The sequence below is a fragment of the Stenella coeruleoalba genome, assembly GCF_951394435.1.
Source record: "Stenella coeruleoalba genome assembly, chromosome: 2".
In the NCBI taxonomy this organism is placed as follows: Eukaryota; Metazoa; Chordata; class Mammalia; order Artiodactyla; family Delphinidae; genus Stenella; species Stenella coeruleoalba.
In genome coordinates this window covers 85,170,674-85,191,125 of record NC_137147.1, presented here as the reverse complement: position 1 = coordinate 85,191,125, position 20,452 = coordinate 85,170,674, and the positions used below count along the sequence as shown (strand labels likewise).

The 20,452-nt window shown below is 46.8% G+C and overlaps 1 protein-coding gene across 4 annotated transcripts in view; it reads right to left on the bottom strand.

The window, feature by feature from the left end:
• CAPN3 (calpain 3) overlaps positions 1-20,452 on the bottom strand; it is a gene marked incomplete at both ends in the record, with an annotated part of 47,786 nt that overhangs the window by 10,545 nt on the left and 16,789 nt on the right. For 2 of the 4 annotated variants that reach the window (XM_079906980.1, XM_079906979.1), the window contains 10 exons: positions 260-429; positions 1,642-1,802; positions 2,586-2,663; positions 4,819-4,904; positions 5,789-5,872; positions 7,915-8,061; positions 8,896-9,064; positions 9,909-10,042; positions 11,537-11,655; positions 13,157-13,226. In XM_079906980.1, coding sequence (XP_079763106.1) covers positions 260-429; positions 1,642-1,802; positions 2,586-2,663; positions 4,819-4,904; positions 5,789-5,872; positions 7,915-8,061; positions 8,896-9,064; positions 9,909-10,042; positions 11,537-11,655; positions 13,157-13,226 — 1,218 coding nt within the window. The remainder of the gene's footprint in view (positions 1-259; positions 430-1,641; positions 1,803-2,585; positions 2,664-4,818; positions 4,905-5,788; positions 5,873-7,914; positions 8,062-8,895; positions 9,065-9,908; positions 10,043-11,536; positions 11,656-13,156; positions 13,227-20,452) is intronic. The other 2 variants (XM_079906981.1, XM_079906982.1) reach the window with 1 other exon arrangement.

Sequence of the window (20,452 nt, the reverse complement as noted above, 5' to 3'; positions counted from 1 at the left end):
AGAAGGGCATGCTAGCAATCATAGAGCAAATGCAGGGGTCTGACTCCCCGTGTAGCTACCTGGAGAGCCCTGGCCCCCCTCCACCTCCCCTAGACGGGGGGTTTTTTCCACTCATTACAAACTTCTAAGAGGTTCTGACACAAGTGGGCCTGATATCAGGAGTTTGGTGGGGTCATGGGTATTGGGGAAGCCGGGGGACCCCTCGGGAAGCCCCCTGAAAGCCTCCTTCCTGAAAAGGAGCTGATCAGGGACGGCGCACCTCATAGATGGCGAAGCCGATGGTGAAGAGGTTGGCCCCCAGCTTCCGGTCCTTCCGCCGGTTCTTCTGCATCAGGGCCACCAGGAAGCTACAGATCACCTCGGACTCGTCAGGGTCGTCATCCTCCTCCAGGAGCTTCAGACGGTACTGAGGGTTGGTCCAGAAAGTGTCTGTGCCCCGCAGAAAGGAATTGTACATTCAGATCTGCCTCTCAGAGACAAGGCAGGATGATGGGAGATGAGACAGAGGGAACCTATTTATCTCTATCCCACCACACCTAGGTGCTCAAATATGTACAGAAAAAAAATGATCCAGGCATTTGTCTAATTATTTGGTGTGTGTGGGGTAGCCTTTACACCTTTATACAGATGGAGCTGCACTGATGCCTGCGTGGCTCCTCCTTCGTCTCTGAACTTTCATTCTCTGTCTTTGCTGATGGTTTCACTTTCCTCACCTCTCTTGTCAGTGTTGTTGGTCCCTGGGATTTGGTCCTAGGCCTCTTCTCTCACCCCATCATTCTACCTCCCTAGGCTGTCTTATCAACTCCCACTTTCGAACTGCTCCTTGCATGCTGGTGACGCTTGAGCTGCAGATCCCAGCCTCAATCTCTCTCTTGACTCTCTCCCTTTGTCCCTTTTATCTTTCTTTTTTTCTTCCTCCCTCCCTTCATTCCCTTCTTCCCTCCTTCCCTCCTTTCCTTCCTCTCTTCTTTCCATCCTTTCTTCCTTCCTTCCACAAATCTATATTGAGACCCTATCGTAGAGTCAAGTACCATTCTTATCTATGCATCCAGTTCTCTATCACACATCTTCACCTGGATATTTACAGGTGCCTCAGACTTCCCATGTCCCAAAGTAAACTCCCCTCCCTCCCCTCCCCTCCCCACAACCGACTCCATCCAAAAAAACAAACAAAAAAAATCACCGATTGTTTTTCTCTTGTGTGTTTCATGTTACCTCCCTGGCACCATGTGCTCAGGTCCCCAGAGTGGGAATCTTGAAGTCGTTCTTCCATCTCCACATCACCCAGTATTCCCTCCCCTCAACCTGCCCCATCTCCCCTCCATCTCTGCTGCTCCTGACTTGGCCTAGGCTTTCCTCATCTCTGGCTTGAATTCTTGCAGAAGCTGCTAACTCAGTCCTCCAGTCCCATCCTCAGCATTATGAACACAATCCTGTTCTGACATAATAACCTGCTTAAAGGTTGTTACCAGCTCCTTAATGCAAACTCCTCAGCATGGAGGTGTCCTCAGTAAAATGGGGACAGTTTAATAAGATAATGTGTGTCTGGGACTTCGTAGAGACTCAGCAAATGCTAGTTAATACTCTTCTACCTGGAACTTGTTCTGCTTGGACCCTTCCCCCATCCAGAGCATCTCCCACCTGGGAAGTTGCGGCAGCCTCCAGCAGAGCAGCCCCTCACCCAGCGGCCCTCGTTCACGGACACTGTCCAAGTCTGAAGCTTGTCGGACTCCAGGGCATCAGCTGTGAGGTTGCAGATCTCCAGCTTTGTGAAATGGTAGATGAAATCGTCATAGGACATCCTGAGAGGTTGGAAGAAGAAAGAGACCCATATGGGAGGCTGGGAAAGGTAAGACTCCAGGGCTAACACAGCACAATGAAATAGTCCAGAGCCACTTGGTCATGATCCTAGAGGACCCTGTCCTTCCTTTTTAGGGTCAGTACTGTCAGTTCTGATGTATCCCTTGCAATAACGACTCAAACTCGTGTGTTCTTGATGGGAGAGCTTGGCAGCAATTCAGTTCTCCAACGTGTTACTGTGTGCCCCTCCGCCGGGCTCAGGCACTGGGCCAGGGGAAAGAGAGAGGGTTGGGGAAGGACAGACGATGAAACAAGCAATTTGAAAGGTGGTGAGTATCACAGATAAATTAATCACAATCCTGAGGAAAACAAGGGGATCCTGAAGAAAGTTCCCTTTAATCTGAGACTTGAAGGCTGAGTAGAAATGATCAGAGTGAGGGTGAGGAGGGCCTTGACTGAGCAGAGTAAGTAGAGCTTCCTCGGCTCAGGAAACGGCCCCGCGGAGGCCGGGAGGGAGCAAGTGGCTGGAGCAGCGTGCGTGGTGGAGGGGCACAGAGAGGTGGGAGCCACAGCGTGCTGGCCCGGTCCTGGGCTCAGTCATCGCCATGACTCTTGGGCTCCTCTCAAAACCTCAGTCTTGCTGGGTCTCTGGCTGGATTTGGAGAACAGGGCCCAGATGTCCCAAGGGCTGGAATCTGACGGCCTCTGTCCGGGGATGGAGGCTTGAGATTTCAGCTCCCACCTCGTCCCTTACCCTGTAGGGTCCTCTTGGGTCCCGGACTCACCAGAACTCCCCATCCTCCGTGACCTGGTGTTGCAGACGGGCCTTCTCGTTCTTGTCCACAAAGCTCCAGTTCTTCCAACTGGAGGGAGAGTGGAGGAGTTAGGGAAGGAAAAAGAAAGGGAAGGCCTGGTGTGAGTTGGGACAGGAGGTGTCAGAGAAATATGAATAAGTTCAAAGAATAGGTCATCTCCAAACTGCAGCCAGTGTGAACCATCGAAATGCAAATCTGATCTGATACCCTCAGTGTAAAACCCAATAATTGCTTCCCACCATCCTCAGGATTAAGACCACACTTTTTGAATGGTTTATAAGGGCTTGACTCTTCTCTGGCTGAATCTTTAACTGTTCCTCACACTTTAAAGTTAGGAGTTGGGCTCTGGAAATAGGTAAACTGGGATTTCAATTTAATCATACCAGTACTAGCTGTAACCTTGGGCAAGTCACTTCACCCCTCTCAGCTTCTGTTTTCTCAACTGCAAAAGGGGAATGATTATATCACCTACTCACAGGGCTGTGATGAGCAAGAAATGAAATAACGCATGCAAAACTTTTAGAACAGACCCATCATCTAATAAATAACTGTCTGAGTTACTGAGAGAAAGACCAGACATGTAAACTTCTCCTTCCTCCTGCCACCCCACGAAACATCCCAGTTCTATGTTTTAAAAGGCTGGGCAGTTTTACACACTCTTTCTCCCGAAGAAGGAGGAAATAAAGCACATTTGTGTTTCAGGCATGTGGAGGAGAATGAAACTAAACGAGTTTGGAGAGGTAAGGGATTGAGGAAGTGCTTGGAACCAGGGAATACCTACCGGAGGGGAAGTGGAAATTCCTGAGACCGGCAGGAGGGGCACAGTGGCGGGGAGTTGGGGGGAGGGTCTCCTTGTGTGACTGAGGCTGGGCCCCACTAGTTAGTGACCCCTGCAGTGGAGGTGTTGGCAGAAAGTGAGTTAAGGCCGGACACCAAGATCTGAGACTGGAGGACACAGCGAGGGTCCCTGTGGGTGACTCGGGTCAGTGGAGTGGACAACTGATGGGGCACCGAGGGCCTTTGCAGAGCAGAGAGCCCAGTTCAAATGCCACTCCCTCCAGGCAGCTTTCTCCCTTCCTGTCCCACCCAGACCAGGAGAAGGGCTCCCTCTCTGTGACCCTTACCATAGCATTTCTCTCAACGATTAGTGTTTTTCTGTCCTTCCCACTGGACCTTAAAGCCTACAGGGCAGGCCCTGAATCTCTGCGTTCATTTCTAAGTCCCCAGACAGTAGCATGGGGCCTGGCACGTACTGCACACTGAGGAACTGGGGATTTGTCGCACGGATAAGAGAAGGGAACGGTAAGGAGACCAGGATCAGCACCTTATCGGTCTACTGAGCGAGGCTGCCTGCTCACGGAAGGGCCCCAGTGCTTAGACCTGTGCTTGGGATTCAGTAGGTGCTCAGCGAATACTTGCTAAGTGAATGCATGGCCAAATGAACCAGTAATTACGGTGCCCTGAGATGAGAGGTATGTTGAGGTAAGCCAGGGGCTGAAGGACACACACAGCCTGGGTGTGGTCCTTCCCAGCTGCTGAGTCCTGCTTTCCCCGCCTTGGGAATAAAGGAGCTCCAGGGCCTACTCTCCAACCAGAGAGGCGGAGTCAGGAGCCAGCGATTGGGGTGGGACAATAGAGGCTTTGTGAACATTCTGCAGCCTTCATAACAGCTTCCCCAGGTGTGCTATTTTTGCTGCCCCCAGTCACTTGCTCTCAGTGATAAGCAGTACAGTTCTTGGAAAGGGCCTGTGCATCTCTTTATGGGGATAGTGAGGGAGAGGAAATCTTAGCACTGGTTAGGCGCTCTCCTGACACAACTGCATTTTCTCCTCATAACAGCCCACCGGGTAGGTGCTAATGTTGTTCCCATTTTACAGATAAGGCAACAGAGATTCCGAGAAGGGAAGTCACCTGTCCAGTCCAGACTCCTGCATCAAGACTCCCCTCCTGCCTGGACCTAGCCCAGGCTTTCTAGGCATCTTTCCTTTCCAGACAGTGGCCATCGGCAAGCTCTCTGGATCCCAGGTTCCCGTGGCTCTGCTCCCAGCCCTTCCTGAAGCCCACGTCCCCTCTTCTCCTCTGCGGATCCTTGGTTTTAAGGGTGATTTTAGACCAAGCATTTGTAGTACTCTTGTGGCTCGGTACCCAGCCCTGCCTTGCCCCAGGCCTTGTTGTCCCCTATTCGTGGGGTCCCCGCACCCACCTGTCACTCCAGGAGCCATTCCACTCCACCTGGCCCCAGGGGTTCCGCAGCCGCACCAGCTTCACTTTCTCACCCTTGTACAGGGCCTTGAGCAAAGAGAAAAAGCTTTCTCCCTTTGGGCCCTTTCTGAAAGGGGGTCTTCTGTCTTGCCCTGAGGGCTGGGGTGGGAGTGGGGAGAGAATCCTGTACAGGGGCCTGTCCTGCCTGGCCCCGGTCAAGGACACTAATCACAAGTGCCCTGTGGAATGGCAGGGTGATGGGTCAGAACCTTAGGGCTGAGTCTGCAGGAGTCAGGCTTGGCCACCACCTTGCCATCTTCTAAGAAGTGATTTTCCCAGCGAACATTGGGCCATTCAGAACTTTGGGAGAGGAGGCAGGGAATATAATGTAGGGCTCTGCTAGCACAAGGTGCCTCTGTGTGAATTAGATAAAACGCCCCTGCTGGCTGAGGAACTATAGAAAATGTCCCTTCCAGACGGATCAATGAGAAAAAGGGGCCCTTCCTCCTGTCTGCTGCAGACGACTGCCCCTCTCTGCCCATCTCTGTGAACAGGGCACCACTCGCCCAATTGTGCACAAGGGGCCTGACAAGGTTCCTGTCTGTGACGTGACCCAGTGAAGGCCAGACATCCCAGGGGGAGCAAAACCTTGGAACTGACCATGGAAAACAAGGAACACAAGAGCCCATGATATCAACTTCATAAAACCAAAGTGCTTTCTATTTGTTTTTTGGAAATGTTGGGGCAATTGCTAGCTTTAGCACTAAAAACAAACATAAACAGCACCATCTTGTGGCAAGATCCACCTGCCAGTTCCAGTGGTCTCCTTCAACCCCAGGCGCTCGGCCTGATTGCCTGATTGGAGGCAAATTCTACAGATGTGAAGGGACACAGAAAGCCAAGTCCTGACTTCGGGAGGTTCACCCAAGTAGCCCCTCAAGTCCCGTCCCGCCGAGTCCCGCCAGGCTCACCTCCTCCAGCCCAGTGACTGAGTAGGCGTGGCCTTTGACCAGCCCGCAGGCCATTCTTGTCTCGTACTGAACTGGAACAATCGTCTGTGGAGTGAAAACCAGACAACCTGTCAGGGGTTGCTGCCTGAGACAAAGTTCACACTGGTTCATGTCCTGGGTTCTGCGAGGACGAGGACTCCTCCGCGCCCTGGAAGTGTGCCTCCCAGCCATGAGAAGGCCCTCACTAGCCCTTTCAGAGAGCCAAGAAGATGCAGCCCAGACAAGTGGTTTCCCCAGACTGTCGGAGAGCGACATGGAGCTGGGGCACGAGGTGGGTGAGAGCGTGCCTGGCCCTCCTTTCTCGATCCCTTGGGGTCCTGCAGAAGAGGAAGTGGGGGCAGATGGAGGCTGCCCTGGATTGGGCTCCCCTTCCCCTGAGCCCACCCAGGGTTGACTATTCCTGGAAGAGAAAGGGATTGGGAAAAGACGAAACATGTAGGTCTAACCCTTTATCCTCACATCCCCTCACTTCCTCCACACACCCCCCACCCCAGAACACGCTCAAGAAATCAAAAGCGCCCAGGGAAAGAATTCTGAGGAGGCCAGAGGAGAGTCCTGCTGAGACATGACCGTGCCTCAGGGAGCAGGGGTAGCTCTTCCATTTGAGATTTGCAGCCACAGGAGATCCTCGGCAGAGGGGTAGGATCACCAAAGCCCAGTGAGCCCTAGACGGATCTCTGTGGCTTCACTTTGCCTGATAGCATAACAGCTTTAAGAGGAGCAGCCTGGAGGCCTTTTCAAGGTGAGGGGTGTGTGGAGGGCCAGGGCTTTTTGCATCTCAGCCTCTTCCAGATTCCAGTCTTTATAGGACCCAGACCATGCTGAATAGAGAGGGAGGGGGGCAGGAGATGCGTGCATCTCTCAGTTCTAGGTGGTGGGGGCAGGGGAGGAGGGGAGGGAGCCACTTGAAATGACTCTTGTGGCATTACTTATGCATACCTAGCTATTGCACTGCTAGCCATCTGTCCTAAGGAAATCATCATGGACAGACACAAAGATGTATCTTATAGGATGTTCGTCGTAACATTTAAACGTAATAGCCAAGAACAGAAAAAGAAAACAATCTAAATTCCCAATAATAAGGTATTGGGTAGATAAATGATAACTTATTTGCATGGTGGAATATTGTGCAGCCACTAAAAAAAATGTTAGAGGAGACACATTAAGAATATAATTCTTGGGCTTCCCTGGTGGCGCAGGGGTTGAGAGTCTGCCTGCCGATGCAGGGGACGCGGGTTCGTGCCCTGGTCCGGGAGGATCCCACATGCCGCGGAGCGGCTGGGCCCGTGAGCCATGGCCGCTGAGCCTGCGCGTCCGGAGGCTGTGCTCCGCAACGGGAGAGGCCACAACAGTGAGAGAACCACGTACCGCAAAAAAAAAAAAAAAAAAAATATAATTCTCATTGCCACATTAGGAATATAAAGCTAACTGAAAAAAGCATGCTGCAAAGAGGTACATACAGTATGACAGCTATTTTAAAATAAAAATTTAGATTCATAGTATGCATAGAAAAATACTAGAAGGACGTATACCAAACGTTATTATCCTTAGATGGGGAAAATAATAGCTTAATTTTTCTTCTGCTTTACTCCATGGCACATATTACTTCTAAAAGTACTAGAATATAAGCTCTGGGGCGGGGGTGTTGGGAGGAGACTGCTTGTTCACTAGAATCCTAAACAAAGGGGAGAGAATTTTCTGTGTTTGCTAGAAGACTACCTAGTGCCTAGTAGGAGCTCAATAACTATGTGTTGCATACATAAATGAACAAATTAGAAGCAGAGAAGTACTTTAAAATGAATGAAGTCTCTCTTGTATTTCTGTCTGTTAATTCGTTATCAGAGAAACTGCCTGGACCATGGAGTTTGAAGGACCTCCCACAGAGATTCCCTCCAAAAGCTGCCTCCCGCACCTTCCTCAGGAACCTTGGAGAGGGCAAGTTATTCCAACCCAGACCCTTGGAAGGCCTCAGGAGGAGCCTGTGTGTGAGGTGCTGGCTGCTGAGGAAGGTCTGACACCACATACAACAGGGCTGGGTCATGCAGGTGGGAGGGATGGTCAGCCCTGACGATCAGAGGCGTACACACCCGGGTCGGTCTGTCATCTGAGAATCCCTCAGGGATGAGGTCTGAATCCCTGAGATGCGAGTTATTCATATTCCTCACCATCCGCTCAATCAAGTCCCTCATGTTCAGACCAGAAGGAGAGGTTCCATAGGTCATGTTTGTGCCATCCTGAGGCCCGACGGGGAGGGCAGGGGAAGGGGCGGGAGAGAAAGCAAACAAAGGAGGGTGACAGAAAGGGAAGGAGAGAGAAAGAAGGGAGGGGACAGACAAAAGAAAAGAGTAGAGGTAAGTAGAGCATGAATGCAGAAAAGATGGAGAACAGTGATGCAGAAAGAAAATGTTCATCTGTGGGTGCTTTATGCTGGCTTATCTTCCCAAGCTTCCCAGCTACTGGGTGTACTAGGAGAGGAAGGAACAGGAATTTAGCTTGGGGCTCTTCTTCAGCAATGGAAATCGCCAAGACTATTTATGATACGTTGAGCAGCCCCCAGGAAAGGTGTGTCTCCTGGCCAGTCTTCCATTCCCTTACTCTTGGCTCTGGTCTCAGTTCACACCACTTTGTTGCACAGGCTGAGTTTCTCCCAGATTACAACACAAAGTCCGTATCCCAGGTGAGAGATACAATCAAAGCTCAATGACCGGGAGGCTTTCTTAGGGAACTGGTGGGCTCAGGTCCATAAGCCAAGTCTGTGGCCAGCTTAATAGTGGCATGCTGGGACTGAGAAACACTGACCACAGAGGCCTACACTGACATAGGCCTCTGGACCTATTTCTACCTAAATTCCAGGGCTTAGAATGTCGTTGCTGAATATCTTCATTGAAAATCTCCACAAACTCTTCTCCCTTGAGAAATTCCCAATTTTCAAAGTTGAGAACCAGTTCCACCTTCCTAAAACAGTAGATTCACCCTGTCCCAGAGGAAAGCCCTCTGCTGCTAGTCACTGGGTAAGGCTTCCCAATAGTTGGCAGCTTCCTGCCCTGCATCCCACACCCTAGACTTACATCAATGGAGCAACCCATGAGGGAGCCCCTCTCGATGGCTTTCTTCATGATCTTGTACATGTCTCTGGGAGCATCCTTGATTTCAAAAAACTCTGTTACTCCTCCTGTGAAGTCCTCCATGGCCTCTGTAGTGTTCCCACCTTTCAGGGCTTCGTATGAACCATGGAGCCTTAGAGAGAGGATGAAGACCAATCTGGGGTCACAGGGTTCTAGGAAACATGACCCAGGTACCCCTACCACCAGAACTTTACTCTTTGGTCCTGTGATGTTGTCTCATCCAGTTCACCAACAAGCCTGTAAGCTGTTGGAATAGGTACTATGATTCCCTTTCTTCACAATGGAGAAACTGAGCTCTAGAGGCTAAGTGACCAGCTAAGGCCACAGAGAGGAGAAACACTGGGATGGAACCCACTATTCCCACTTCCTGATGCTTTCCACTATACCCTGAACCTGAGGTAGGGCTCTGTTAAAGCCATTAGCAGCTGGGGTGGGGCTTCTAAGTTTAGAGACAACATGGCTTTATTAATATATTGCAAGCTCGTGAGGTGGAGCCAAGCCAGACTCTGGGATCTGAGCTCCAAAGATACAATGAGCTCATCTAGGATTCGCAATGCCACCAAGAAGGCAGGATTAAAGAGCTCACTACGAGAAGCTAAAGCTAAAGATTTCCTACACACGTCTTATTTCTACTCTTAGTGGTTTTACTTAGAATCACCGCTGCCTGGACCAGATCTTCTCTGACTTTGTGTCACAGTTGAAGACACACACACACACACACACACACAGATCTTCTCTGACTTTGTATCACAGTTGAAGACACACACACACACACACACACAGATCTTCTCTGACTTTGTATCACAGTTGAAGACAGACACACACACACACACACACACACACACACACACACACACACACACACACACACACACACACACACACACACACGGGCTGGATTTTGCAGTCCACCTCCTCGCCTCTAGCCCTGCCTCTCAGTCTAAAGTGCTGCTTACTTAGCATAAGCCTTCTCCAGCAGAGCGCTCCAGAACTCATTGTGGTGGTTGGATTTGGTGAAAACCAGTTCATTGTTGTAAGTCGGCAGGCAGTCATCAATAACCACGTCCACCCAGTCTCCATAGCGCCAGAACTGCACAGAAGCGTCAAGCACAGAGTCACATCCTCAGATTACCATTGGGAAATGTGTCCCTACCCCACATTCCTTAATACCAAGCACCTTGGGTTTGGAGTGTGTGACTCTTTCTCTAACTGGACTGGGAGCTCCTTGAGGGCAAGAAGTGGTTTACAAACCACCCTGTCTTCCACCCAGTCCAGCTCGGTATGGGGGATGGTAGGCGCTCCCTACATACCTGAGGGCTTGAGATTTTCCTTTTCCTGCTCTGTAAGTCTGGGGTGTGGCTTAGGTATCAGTGTTTTTAGGCATCTCAACTGATCCTGATATGCAGTCAGGGTTGAGAACCACTGGTCTAGGTGAAGATGATGTATGATTTCTGTATTTCTTGATGACAAATAAGGTAGAAATTGCTGCTGAAGAAGAAGGATTGACGTGGAAAAGGAAAGTGACCCAGAATATACTCTGGCTAAAGCAGGAACACTGTCCAATATTCTCAATTCTGGATGATGTTCTTTTTTGAACAAATCAGTTTTGACCCAAGAAATCCAAATGTAGTTTAATTTCCTTCTAATGACATTTTCTCCCTTACGGACAAGAGGGCAAAAATCTATCTGGTCTTTGTGTTTATGATCCTTTAGATATCAGACCTTTTAAATATTTGAGGGAGGTGAGTCGCTTGATTTTGAAGAAACAAAATTCAGGGCCCAGCTGCCTTGCCTGAGCTGGGACGGCAGCAGGACACTGATCCTGAACATGCAGAGAAGACCCTTTCTGAAGTCTTCAGTCCTGGGAGAGGAGATCAACTGATGATCTGGGTCAGCCCAGGACATTTGGAGCCTTAAGGGCTGGAGACAGATTGATGCCTCAGAACCCCAATATCTGCTAGATGCCCACATACGAAGCTCATTTCAGTTCTGGGCCAGCACAGGGTTTGGCTCTTTGCCAGGACAGTTTGGATCCAGAAAGTTTCCAATGGCTGAATTGATTCTGGAACCAAAAGACTCATTGCGGGGCCGAAGCAGAAGCCTGGTTCCCAGATTAACCAGACTTTTCTTCCAGAGGCTGGAAAGGGTGCGTGATAGTCTTGGTATAGACCTGTGTTTAAGGGACACAAGTAAAAAGGAGCTGCAGCTGTGGATGGGATTGCCTTTACAACCTAAAGGGCCCTCTGGATTCCCAGTGCTAGTATCTTAGGGATTTACTTGAGAAGGGCTGCCAGTAATAACACAGAAGCCAGCCAGCTGGAGAGGAAAAAATAGACCCACAGGTCAGCAAACAGGATATCCTCCAACCTTTCTGGGGCCTAGCGGAAGGTGTAGGGGTTTGAGGGTAGGAAGAGATAAACAACTGCTTCCTCACAGGCTTGAGGCCTGAAGGGGATCACTGCCCATATCCATGGCCCGGAGGGTGGGTGGGAACCTTTCCTGGAGCCACTGGGAAGTGAAGGCAGGGAGACCAGTGGTGAGTAGACAGCAGCTGGCCCTCTTAACTACACTCCCTTGACCTCACCTGGAAGTGAAAGATCCCCGCGTAGTTTTCGGTGAAACTCTGATCATGGGGTATGACCCGGAAAAGCAGTCGCTTGTTCAGGGTCAGGCAAGCGATGGCTGCGAGAAACCAGCAGTCCCCTGCAGGCAAACACGCAGCACAGGTCACGGGAGGGCCCACACCTCCAGGGAAGACGGAGACTCCATCCCCATCGGCTGCTCTACTTCTCTGGAGAAGGGCGTTCACTTGGCATTCACTGTCCCACTTCCAGATCTGACCTTACAGAGGTGTCAACCCAGGGAAGGAGTGTGACAGCAGTCTCTGGACCATGTGATCAACAGGGTAACTTACTCCCTTGTGACTGGCTTTCCTGAAAGCTGTAGGCAATTCCTCTGCCTGCAACATAAGCTCAGACCTCCATTTGGACCTCAGTGGAGATGGGGCAGTAGGGGTCATAACTGGGTCATTCTTTCCAACACCCGCAGGAAATCTGCCTGCCCTGTAACTTTGCAGTGTGAGTCCATTTCCCCTTCGGACCTTGGCAGAGACTGAGCATCTGAGAGCCATCAGTGCAGCCCATTTGTATTGTAAGGAAAGCTGGCTAGTAGTTGGAGGCGGCATCTTGCCCTGTGTATGTGTGTGTATGCGTGTGTGAATGCCCAAGGGGCAGGCCTGGATCACTAACAGAGCACAGACTATATACAAGGCCTTCGTTGTGCTCTGTGGGATATGACAGCATCTTTGAGACTGCAGAGGGGAGGCTGAGAGCTGCCACAGCCCTCCTCCCACCATTGGCCCCCCCCCCCAGACCCCCCCCAGGCAGCCAGCCTCTCCTCTGAAACAGGCCCAGATTATTAGCTTGCCCAGGGCTCTGCAGGCAGTCTTCCCTCGAGTGCAGGAACTCAGATATCCAAAACTTCTTCAGCCTCTCCTTCTGGGGCCAGATTAGCCAAATTCATTTGGTCTTGAGTGCCCTTTTCCCACAAGTTTTAAACTGTGTTTGTCGATGTCTCTCCAACTTTATTTCACAGAGCTTTCCCACAGTCCATACCAAAGATAATACTTCCCGAACAAGAGGCTGAGACAGAGGAAAGACTGGTGAAGCAGACAAGCTAACCAACCAGACAGAAAATTGGACGCTCATCCACATGGCAAATGTCGTCTTTGTTGAAAGACTCCTTTAATATGAAGCTATTCTGGGGCAATTTCAACAAGAGTTCGAGTTACAAAAGCACATTTTGTGAGCATATAGATTCCATGTGCCCAAGGGACACGCGTGGTACATGGACAGTTTCAGAGCTGACTTCTAAGGAAGGTGGGTACAGCTAAAAGCAGGGCTTTTGTCTCGCTGAGTGGGGTGTGTGAGTGTCCTGGAGACTCTGGAGAGGAGGCTGTGGAATGAGGCACACCTCCTGTGACACAAGGCAAAGAACTAGTGAGAAAGGTGGGAAGGACAGAAATTAAATGAAGCAATCACCAGCGCGTTGATAAATGAGTATAAGGTAATGTTATCAAAACCTCCTCCCCCCAATTCATTAAAAGCAAAAACAGGTTATTGTCCCTTTACTTACTGTGAAAGGATCACACCTTTTAATCACCCCTTGATTGTTTGGCTAGATATGACCCGAGGGACTTTCCTACCTAGATCTCCTTGACAGATGTCAGTTCTGTTGGCTCCGCCAATGATAAATCGGGGATTCTCACAAATTTCCTGTGAAACAAAAAGGAAATAATAATAGTAGCAGTAGCTATTATTTACTGAGGTCCATACGTAGTACTGGCATCACATATCAAGAGTTTTACACACACCACCCATTTAAACCTCCAAAAACAGCCCATGAATTGGATACTATCATTCTTGTTTTTCAGATGAGGACACCAAGGCTCAGAGAGGTTAAGAAACCTGCCCAAGGACACACAGCTAGTAAGTGAGAGAAGCCAGATACATGGCTTCTTTTCCCATTGTTCCACACTGCTCCCTCACACTGATATACTGTCTGAGTAAAGATGCACCTTGAGAGTTAGGGCAGTGTCATTACTGTCACAGCTTTGGAGGGACAATAGAAAACATGGCTCTTGCTTTTTTATTTTTTTCTCTGCCAGGGAAAAGAGGTACAGGAAGGAAAGTAAATATCTTTTTCCCCAAGACATGGTAACATAGATATTTAGTATCAGCATATGTCCCAAGGGCCACAGGACTTGAAAGCTGGGGAGAGCCGAGGGTAAATTTGGTGTGGGCCTCAGAGGCCTCCCCATCTGTTGGCGGGTGCGTTCTTTTTTTTTTTCTGGCGGGTGCGTTCTTTATTCAAGGTAACCCAATAGGACACCCCTGGCCTGAGCAGTTTTCAAATCCAGGCACTGCCAATTATGTGTATTCCAACAGAGACCAACAGAGGGTGCTCTTGTTTTTGTTTGGATGTGTCATGCTTTGAGGTTTTTTTTGGCTTTTTAAAATTTTTTATTATTTTTTATTCTTTGGCTGCGTTGGGTCTTTGTTGCTGTGCGCGGGCTTTCTCTAGTTGCAACAAGCGGGGTCTACTCTTCACTGTGGTGCGCGGGCTTCTCATTGCAGTGGCTTCTCTTGTTGCGGAGCATGGGCTCTAGGTGCACGGGCTTCAGTAGTTGCAGCATGCAGGCTTCAGTGGTTGCCGTGCGTAGGCTCAGTAGTCATGGTGCGTGGGCTCTAGGGCGCGCGGGCTTCAGTAGTTGTGGCGCACGGGCTTAGTTGCTCTGCAGCGTGTGGGATCTTCCTGGACCAGGGCTCAAACCCATGTCTGCTGCATTGGTAGGCGGATTCTTAACCACTGCGCCACCAGGCAAGTCCCCATGCTTTGTTTTTTAACTTTTGAAATAATTGTAGATTCTGTGTTTTTGTTTTAACACCGTTCTTCACAGCTTCGAGAAGCTTATCGCAGTGACACAGCCCTCTCCTTCTGTCTCCCCCATCACAACAAGCTGGTATACTCACATGAGTTGAAGCTCCCTGCACTCAGAAATCTCTCTCTCCTACTAGATGGAAAGTCAGTCATGCTTAGACCACACCACACACACATCCCGCCTGAAGTTCTTAATCAATGGAAGGATAAACCCAAAACAATAATTTTTAAAAAGGTTACCTATAGGAGAGGGAAGGATTAAGGGGGTGAATATAGGGATGGAAGTAAAACTCTGAATATAACTGTTTGAAAATAGTTTTGACTTAGGAATCATGTAAATTTTATAGAATTAAAAGCCAAAATTAAATACAATTTTAAAAAGCAATCTTTAAAAGCTGAGAGCAAATTGAAGCAAAGGAACCAAACGGCTTATCAAATTGATGGCATGGCCACACACATAAAATGAATTCTTTCAAGTGACTTAAAATATAAAATTTTGGTTGTTTATTCCTTTTGGGATATAGCCTAAGGTCAAAAACCAAAACCATAAAGAAATGTGAACCATAATAAAGAAAAATAACATTGTTATTACTTCAGAACTTTTACATGTAGGATAAGGTAAATAAGAATGTACATTAATGTCATTAGGAACCAGGATATTTTTAGTGTAAAAGAAAATATGTAAAATGATAAAACTGAATGACTTAAGTAACAATCCTGCAATGTTAAAGTTGAATTGGATATATAACTCATGATTTATTTTTGTCTCCCTAGAAAAAATTTTCTATCTCTCTGCACTAAAACAAAAGAAACAAAAAAACTAGAAGCAGTAAAAATCTAGCAGTAAAGAAAACATCAACATCCGGAATGTGGTCTTTAAAAACCATTTCCCACTAATAAAATATAAAACTCTCATTATTCCAAATAAGAGTCTTTCCTCTTAACAAAGAAACCAATTAAGGTATAGTCAACATATGTTATTTTTGTCTCCCCAGTGTTTTGCCTCCTTAAAATACATACCACTTTCTCCTGGCATTACACCTCAATTTTCAACTGGGGAGCAGCACCACTGTCAGCCCATGTTGTTCTGGTGGGCTTCCTTCTTCACCCAGATCCAGATGGCTATTAAGGGCAATTAGAGTGAGAGTGACTGGTTCAGGGATGGGCACATGACCAAATCTGGGCCAATGAGATATTGGCCAAGACTTTCGTCGTAACTATTGAGAAAGAAATACATTCTCCTCTGGGAGTTACTAAGCTGGTGGAGTGTCAGCCTGAAGCTGCTGGTGGCCATTTTTGCCCCTTTGTGAAGTTAGCCCACTTGAGAATAAAGATAACTCAGAGGAAGCAGATGGGGGAGTGGGTGGAGAGGTCGGAGGTGATAAATAGACAGACAGGTAGATAGACAAATAGATGATATTAGGGATTGTGTCTTGATGACATTGTTTGAGGCCTGGATTCAGTGTGTCTAAACCTGATCATCACTTTTGAACATTCAAGTTATAGAGCTTTTTTTCGGTTTAAGTTAGTTTGTGTTGGGCCTCTGTTACTTGCCAGCTGGGACACTTGACCACTGAATGTCATGCCCTGTTATAAGGAATATATTATAGAGTAACTCAAATACTAGAATTATAGCTACATTTTTTAGCTGTCACAAGGATAGATTTCTCTCCTTGGGTCTATAGGTACAGAAGCACACCTCATCTCCTCACCTGCCACCAATTCCAGGGCTGACTACTTGGAAAGGCAGTAGCAACTGCACTGCCTTCTCTTCCATCTGCTTAGAGGTCCAGGTATTTGAATGGAGTTACATTTTTTGCAGTAGTAGAGATTCCCCAATATACTACATTTACCTTTAATACTACCTCAGCTAAATTCACCAAACATTAATTGAGCTTCCAAGTATGCACAGGGCTGGGGGATTTAAGGATATAATAAAAATAGGAAATCGTCCCTGCCCGCCCTCCAGGAAACCCTCAGCCTAGGGACCCTCAGTTGTTTGTCCTCGTGAGAGATGTCTGTTTGGTGAGGGTCAGTTACCAAACTTGTTGAGGGTTAATTCATAGAACAGCTAGATTTACCTAGATACCCCTTCCCACCACCTACTTTCCTGGAGTATCTGAGATCTGTTTTTGTTGGTTAATATGAACAAAGGGTAAATTGTCCTGGCTCTGTCACTTTAACTTGGGGACCTAAGACTTCCGGTCACTTGTTTGGCTATAATTTAGCATGGAGACTGGATCTGTCAGTGATGGATTCCCAGCAATTAGCAACAGATGACCATTTCCTCAGTTTTTGAGTGCTATGGTTTGCAAACATTTTTTTTATTGTATACCTCCATCATTAAAATATTCTGAACATGCAACTGTACATATTCTTATTAGTTTTAAATTATGTGTGTGTGTGTTATCCTAACATATAATGTGCATTATAAGAAAAACAAAAGCATACATTTAAAAGGGTGGGCTAATATAGATATATGTAGGGGACTTCTGGTTTCAGCTCCAACATGTAAAAAGCTTGGAAGTCATCCCTCCCATCCTTACCACAAGAAAAAGCCAAACACCTGAAAACCAGTGACTTTGCTTGGATCCATCAGAGAACTGAGGTTGCAGGGCAACCTACCACCCTGAGATATGGACACAAGTGAAACCAGAGAGTTATAGCCAAGATCTGTTTATCTGGAACAGAAGCTGCCTCAGCCACAAACTGGGAGGAACACTTAAATGGTTACTTTGATGAATTTCAGGAAGCTGAGTGTGGACTAGCACAAAAGTGAGAAACTTCTGGAGGCCACAGTTTTGGGAGAAACCCCCAACCCTTTCATGGTTTTTAACCTCCAAAAATTCCAAGTTCTCATGGTGGAGATCCAAGAAAGATCCCCCCTACAGGGGAAAAGACTTTTCCAGTCTTACCTATGTTGGGGGAAGTGTATTACTCCCACTCCAGCCACCTCCAGGCTTTCTCACCTAAGAAGGGGTAAAAGCTATACCAATGGAGAAACGTGTATGAAGGTCATAGCCCAGAGAGACAGTCTCATTAAAAGAAAGAACTTTAATCATTAGATTATAGAACACTTCCCCTCCCTGATCATACCACCACATCAACAGAGCTCCAGTGAAATAACAGTGACTTACAGCTGAAAGAGCTGCAAGATGTAAACTCTGATAAGTATTTAGGAAAGCCCAAAGTCAAGAGAGGAGACAAAACAAGGATATTAAAGGAATTTGAAGCTTCTGACTCCTGCAGCTGGAGGAAACAAACACAGCACAACTTCTAGCCAGCTTAACGTAAATCCTTATACCAAAGGCTAATGTATCTCAGTTCTTATTACCCAAAGCAATGTGTCTGGCTTTCAGTAAAAAATTACAAGAGATGCCAAAAGCAGGCAAATGCAATCTGAAGAGCAAGCATCAGAACTAGATTCCGATATGACATAGATGTTGGAATTATCAGGCAGGGAATTTAAAATAACTATGATTAGTATGTCAAAAAGTCTAATGGAAAAAGTACATAACATTTAAGAAAAGATGTGCAATATAAGCAGAGAGATGGAAACTCTAAGAAAGAATCAAAAGGAAATGATAGAAATAAAAGACAGTATAACATGTATTTGATGGGCTCATCAGTAGATTAGACATGGACAAGAAAAAAAAATCAGTGAAATTGAAGATGAGACAATAGGAATTTCCTGAAGTGAAATGCAAAGAGAAAAATATAACAGCAAAAACAACAACAACAAAACAGAGCAGAACATCCAAGAACTGTGGGACAATTCAAAAGGTTCAGCATATGCATAATTGGAATACTGGAGGGAAAGAACAGAGCAGAAGAAATATTTGAAGTAATAATGTCCAAGAACTTTCCAAAATTAATGACAGATACCAAATCACAGATCCAAGAAGCACAAAGAACATCAAGTAGCATAAATGCCAGCAAAATAAAACATAACTACACTTAGACATATCATATTCAAACTGCAGATAACCAAAGATAAAGAAAAGATCTTCAAAGAAGCCAAGAGGGAGAAAAATACCTTTGCTCTAGAGGAAAAAAGACAAGAATTATAGTAGACTTCTCTTCAGAAACCATGCAAGCAAGAAATATTTAAATTGATGAAATATTTAAATTGATGAAAGAAAAACCCACCAACCTAGAATTCTATATGCAGAGAATTTATCTTTCAAAACGGAAGGAGACTAGAGGCTTTCTCAGACAAATAAAACCACAGGGAAGGTACTTCCCTGGTGGTGCAGTGGTGAAGACTCCATGCTCCCAATGCAGGGGGCCCCGGTTTGATCCCTGGTCAGGGAACTAGATCCCACATGCATGCCACAACTGAGTGCGCATGCCACAACTAAGGAGCCAGCGAGTTGCAACTAAGGAGCCTGCTGGCTGCAACTAAGGAGCACACATGCTGCAATTAAAGGAGCACATCTACCGCAACTAAGACCCGGCACAACCAAATAAATAAATAAAATAAATGTTTAAAATAATAACCCACAGGGAATTCATTTCCAGCAGACTTGGCTTGCAAGAAATGTTTAAATAAGCTCTTCAAGGAGAAGGAAAATTATATAGATCAGAAACCTGGACTACATAAAGAAAGGAAGCGCATCAGAGAAGGAATAAATGAAGGTAAAATAAAACTTTTAGTTTTCTTATTTTTAATCTAAAGATTATTTAAAGTAATAATCACAGCAACGTGTTGAGTAATTATATCATATGGATAAGTGAAATGCATGACAGTAATGTCATGGGAAGGAAGGGAGGAATTGGGAATTTTCTGTTATAAAGTACTAGACTACATATACAGTGGTATATGTTATTTGAAGGTGAAATCAGATTAGTTGTAAGTGTATATTGGAAACTTTAGCGTAACCATTAACATTTTTTAAAAAGTATAATTGATATACTTAAGAGATAAATGGAATCATATAGAATACTCAATTAAAACCAGAGAAGGCAGGAAAGGGGAGAGGAGAGAAACAAAAATTGCAACAAATAGAAAACAGTTATAAACATAGTAGATATTAATCCAACTATATTATAATCACTTAAATGTGAATGGCCTAAATACATCAATTGAAAGATAGAGATTGTGGGCTTCCCTGGTGGTGCAGTGGTTGAGAGTCTGCCTGCTGATGCAGGGGATGCGGGTTCGTGCCCCGGTCCAGGCAGATCCCACATGCCGCTGAGCGGCTAGGCCCATGAGCCATGGCTGCTGGGCCTGCGCGTCCGGAGCCTGTGCTCCGCAACGGAAGAGGCCACAACAGTGAGAGGCCCGTGTACCGCCAAAAAAAAAAAAAAAAGAAGAAAGGTAGAGATTGTGAGAATAGATTTTTTTAAAAGACCCAACGATATGTTATCGACCAGAAAATCGCTTTAAATATAAAGACTCGGATAGCTAGAGAAGGATACACCATGCTAATGCTCATCAAAAGAAAGCTGGAGGGCTTCCCTAGTGGCGCAGTGGTTAAGAATCCGCCCTGCCAATGCAGGGGACAGGGGTTCCAGCGCTGCTCTGGGAAGATCCCACATGCCACGGAGCAAATAAGCCCGTGCGCCACAACTACTGAGCCTGCGCTCTAGAGCCCGCGAGCAACAACTACTGAGCCCACGTGCCACAACTACTGAAGCCCACGTGCCTAGAGCCCGTGCTTCGCAACAGGAGAGCCACCGCAATGAGAAGCCTGCGCACCGCAATGAAGAGTAGCCCCCGCTTGCCGCAACTAGAGAAAGCCAGCATGCAGCAACAAAAGACCCAACTCAGCCGAAAAAAATAAATAGATAAATAGATAAATAAATTAAAAAAAGAAAGAAAGAAAGCTGGAATAGCTGTATAAATTTCAGACAAAGCAGACTTCATTACAAGGAAAATTATCAGAGATAAAGAGATGCATTACATAATGATAAAGGAGTCCTTTGTCCAAGAAAACATACAATCCTAAATGTGGATGCACCTAACAATAGAGTGTCAAAAGACATGAGGCAAAAAGTGATACATCTGAAAGGAAAAATAGACAAATCTAGTATTATAGTTGGAGACTTTAACACCCCT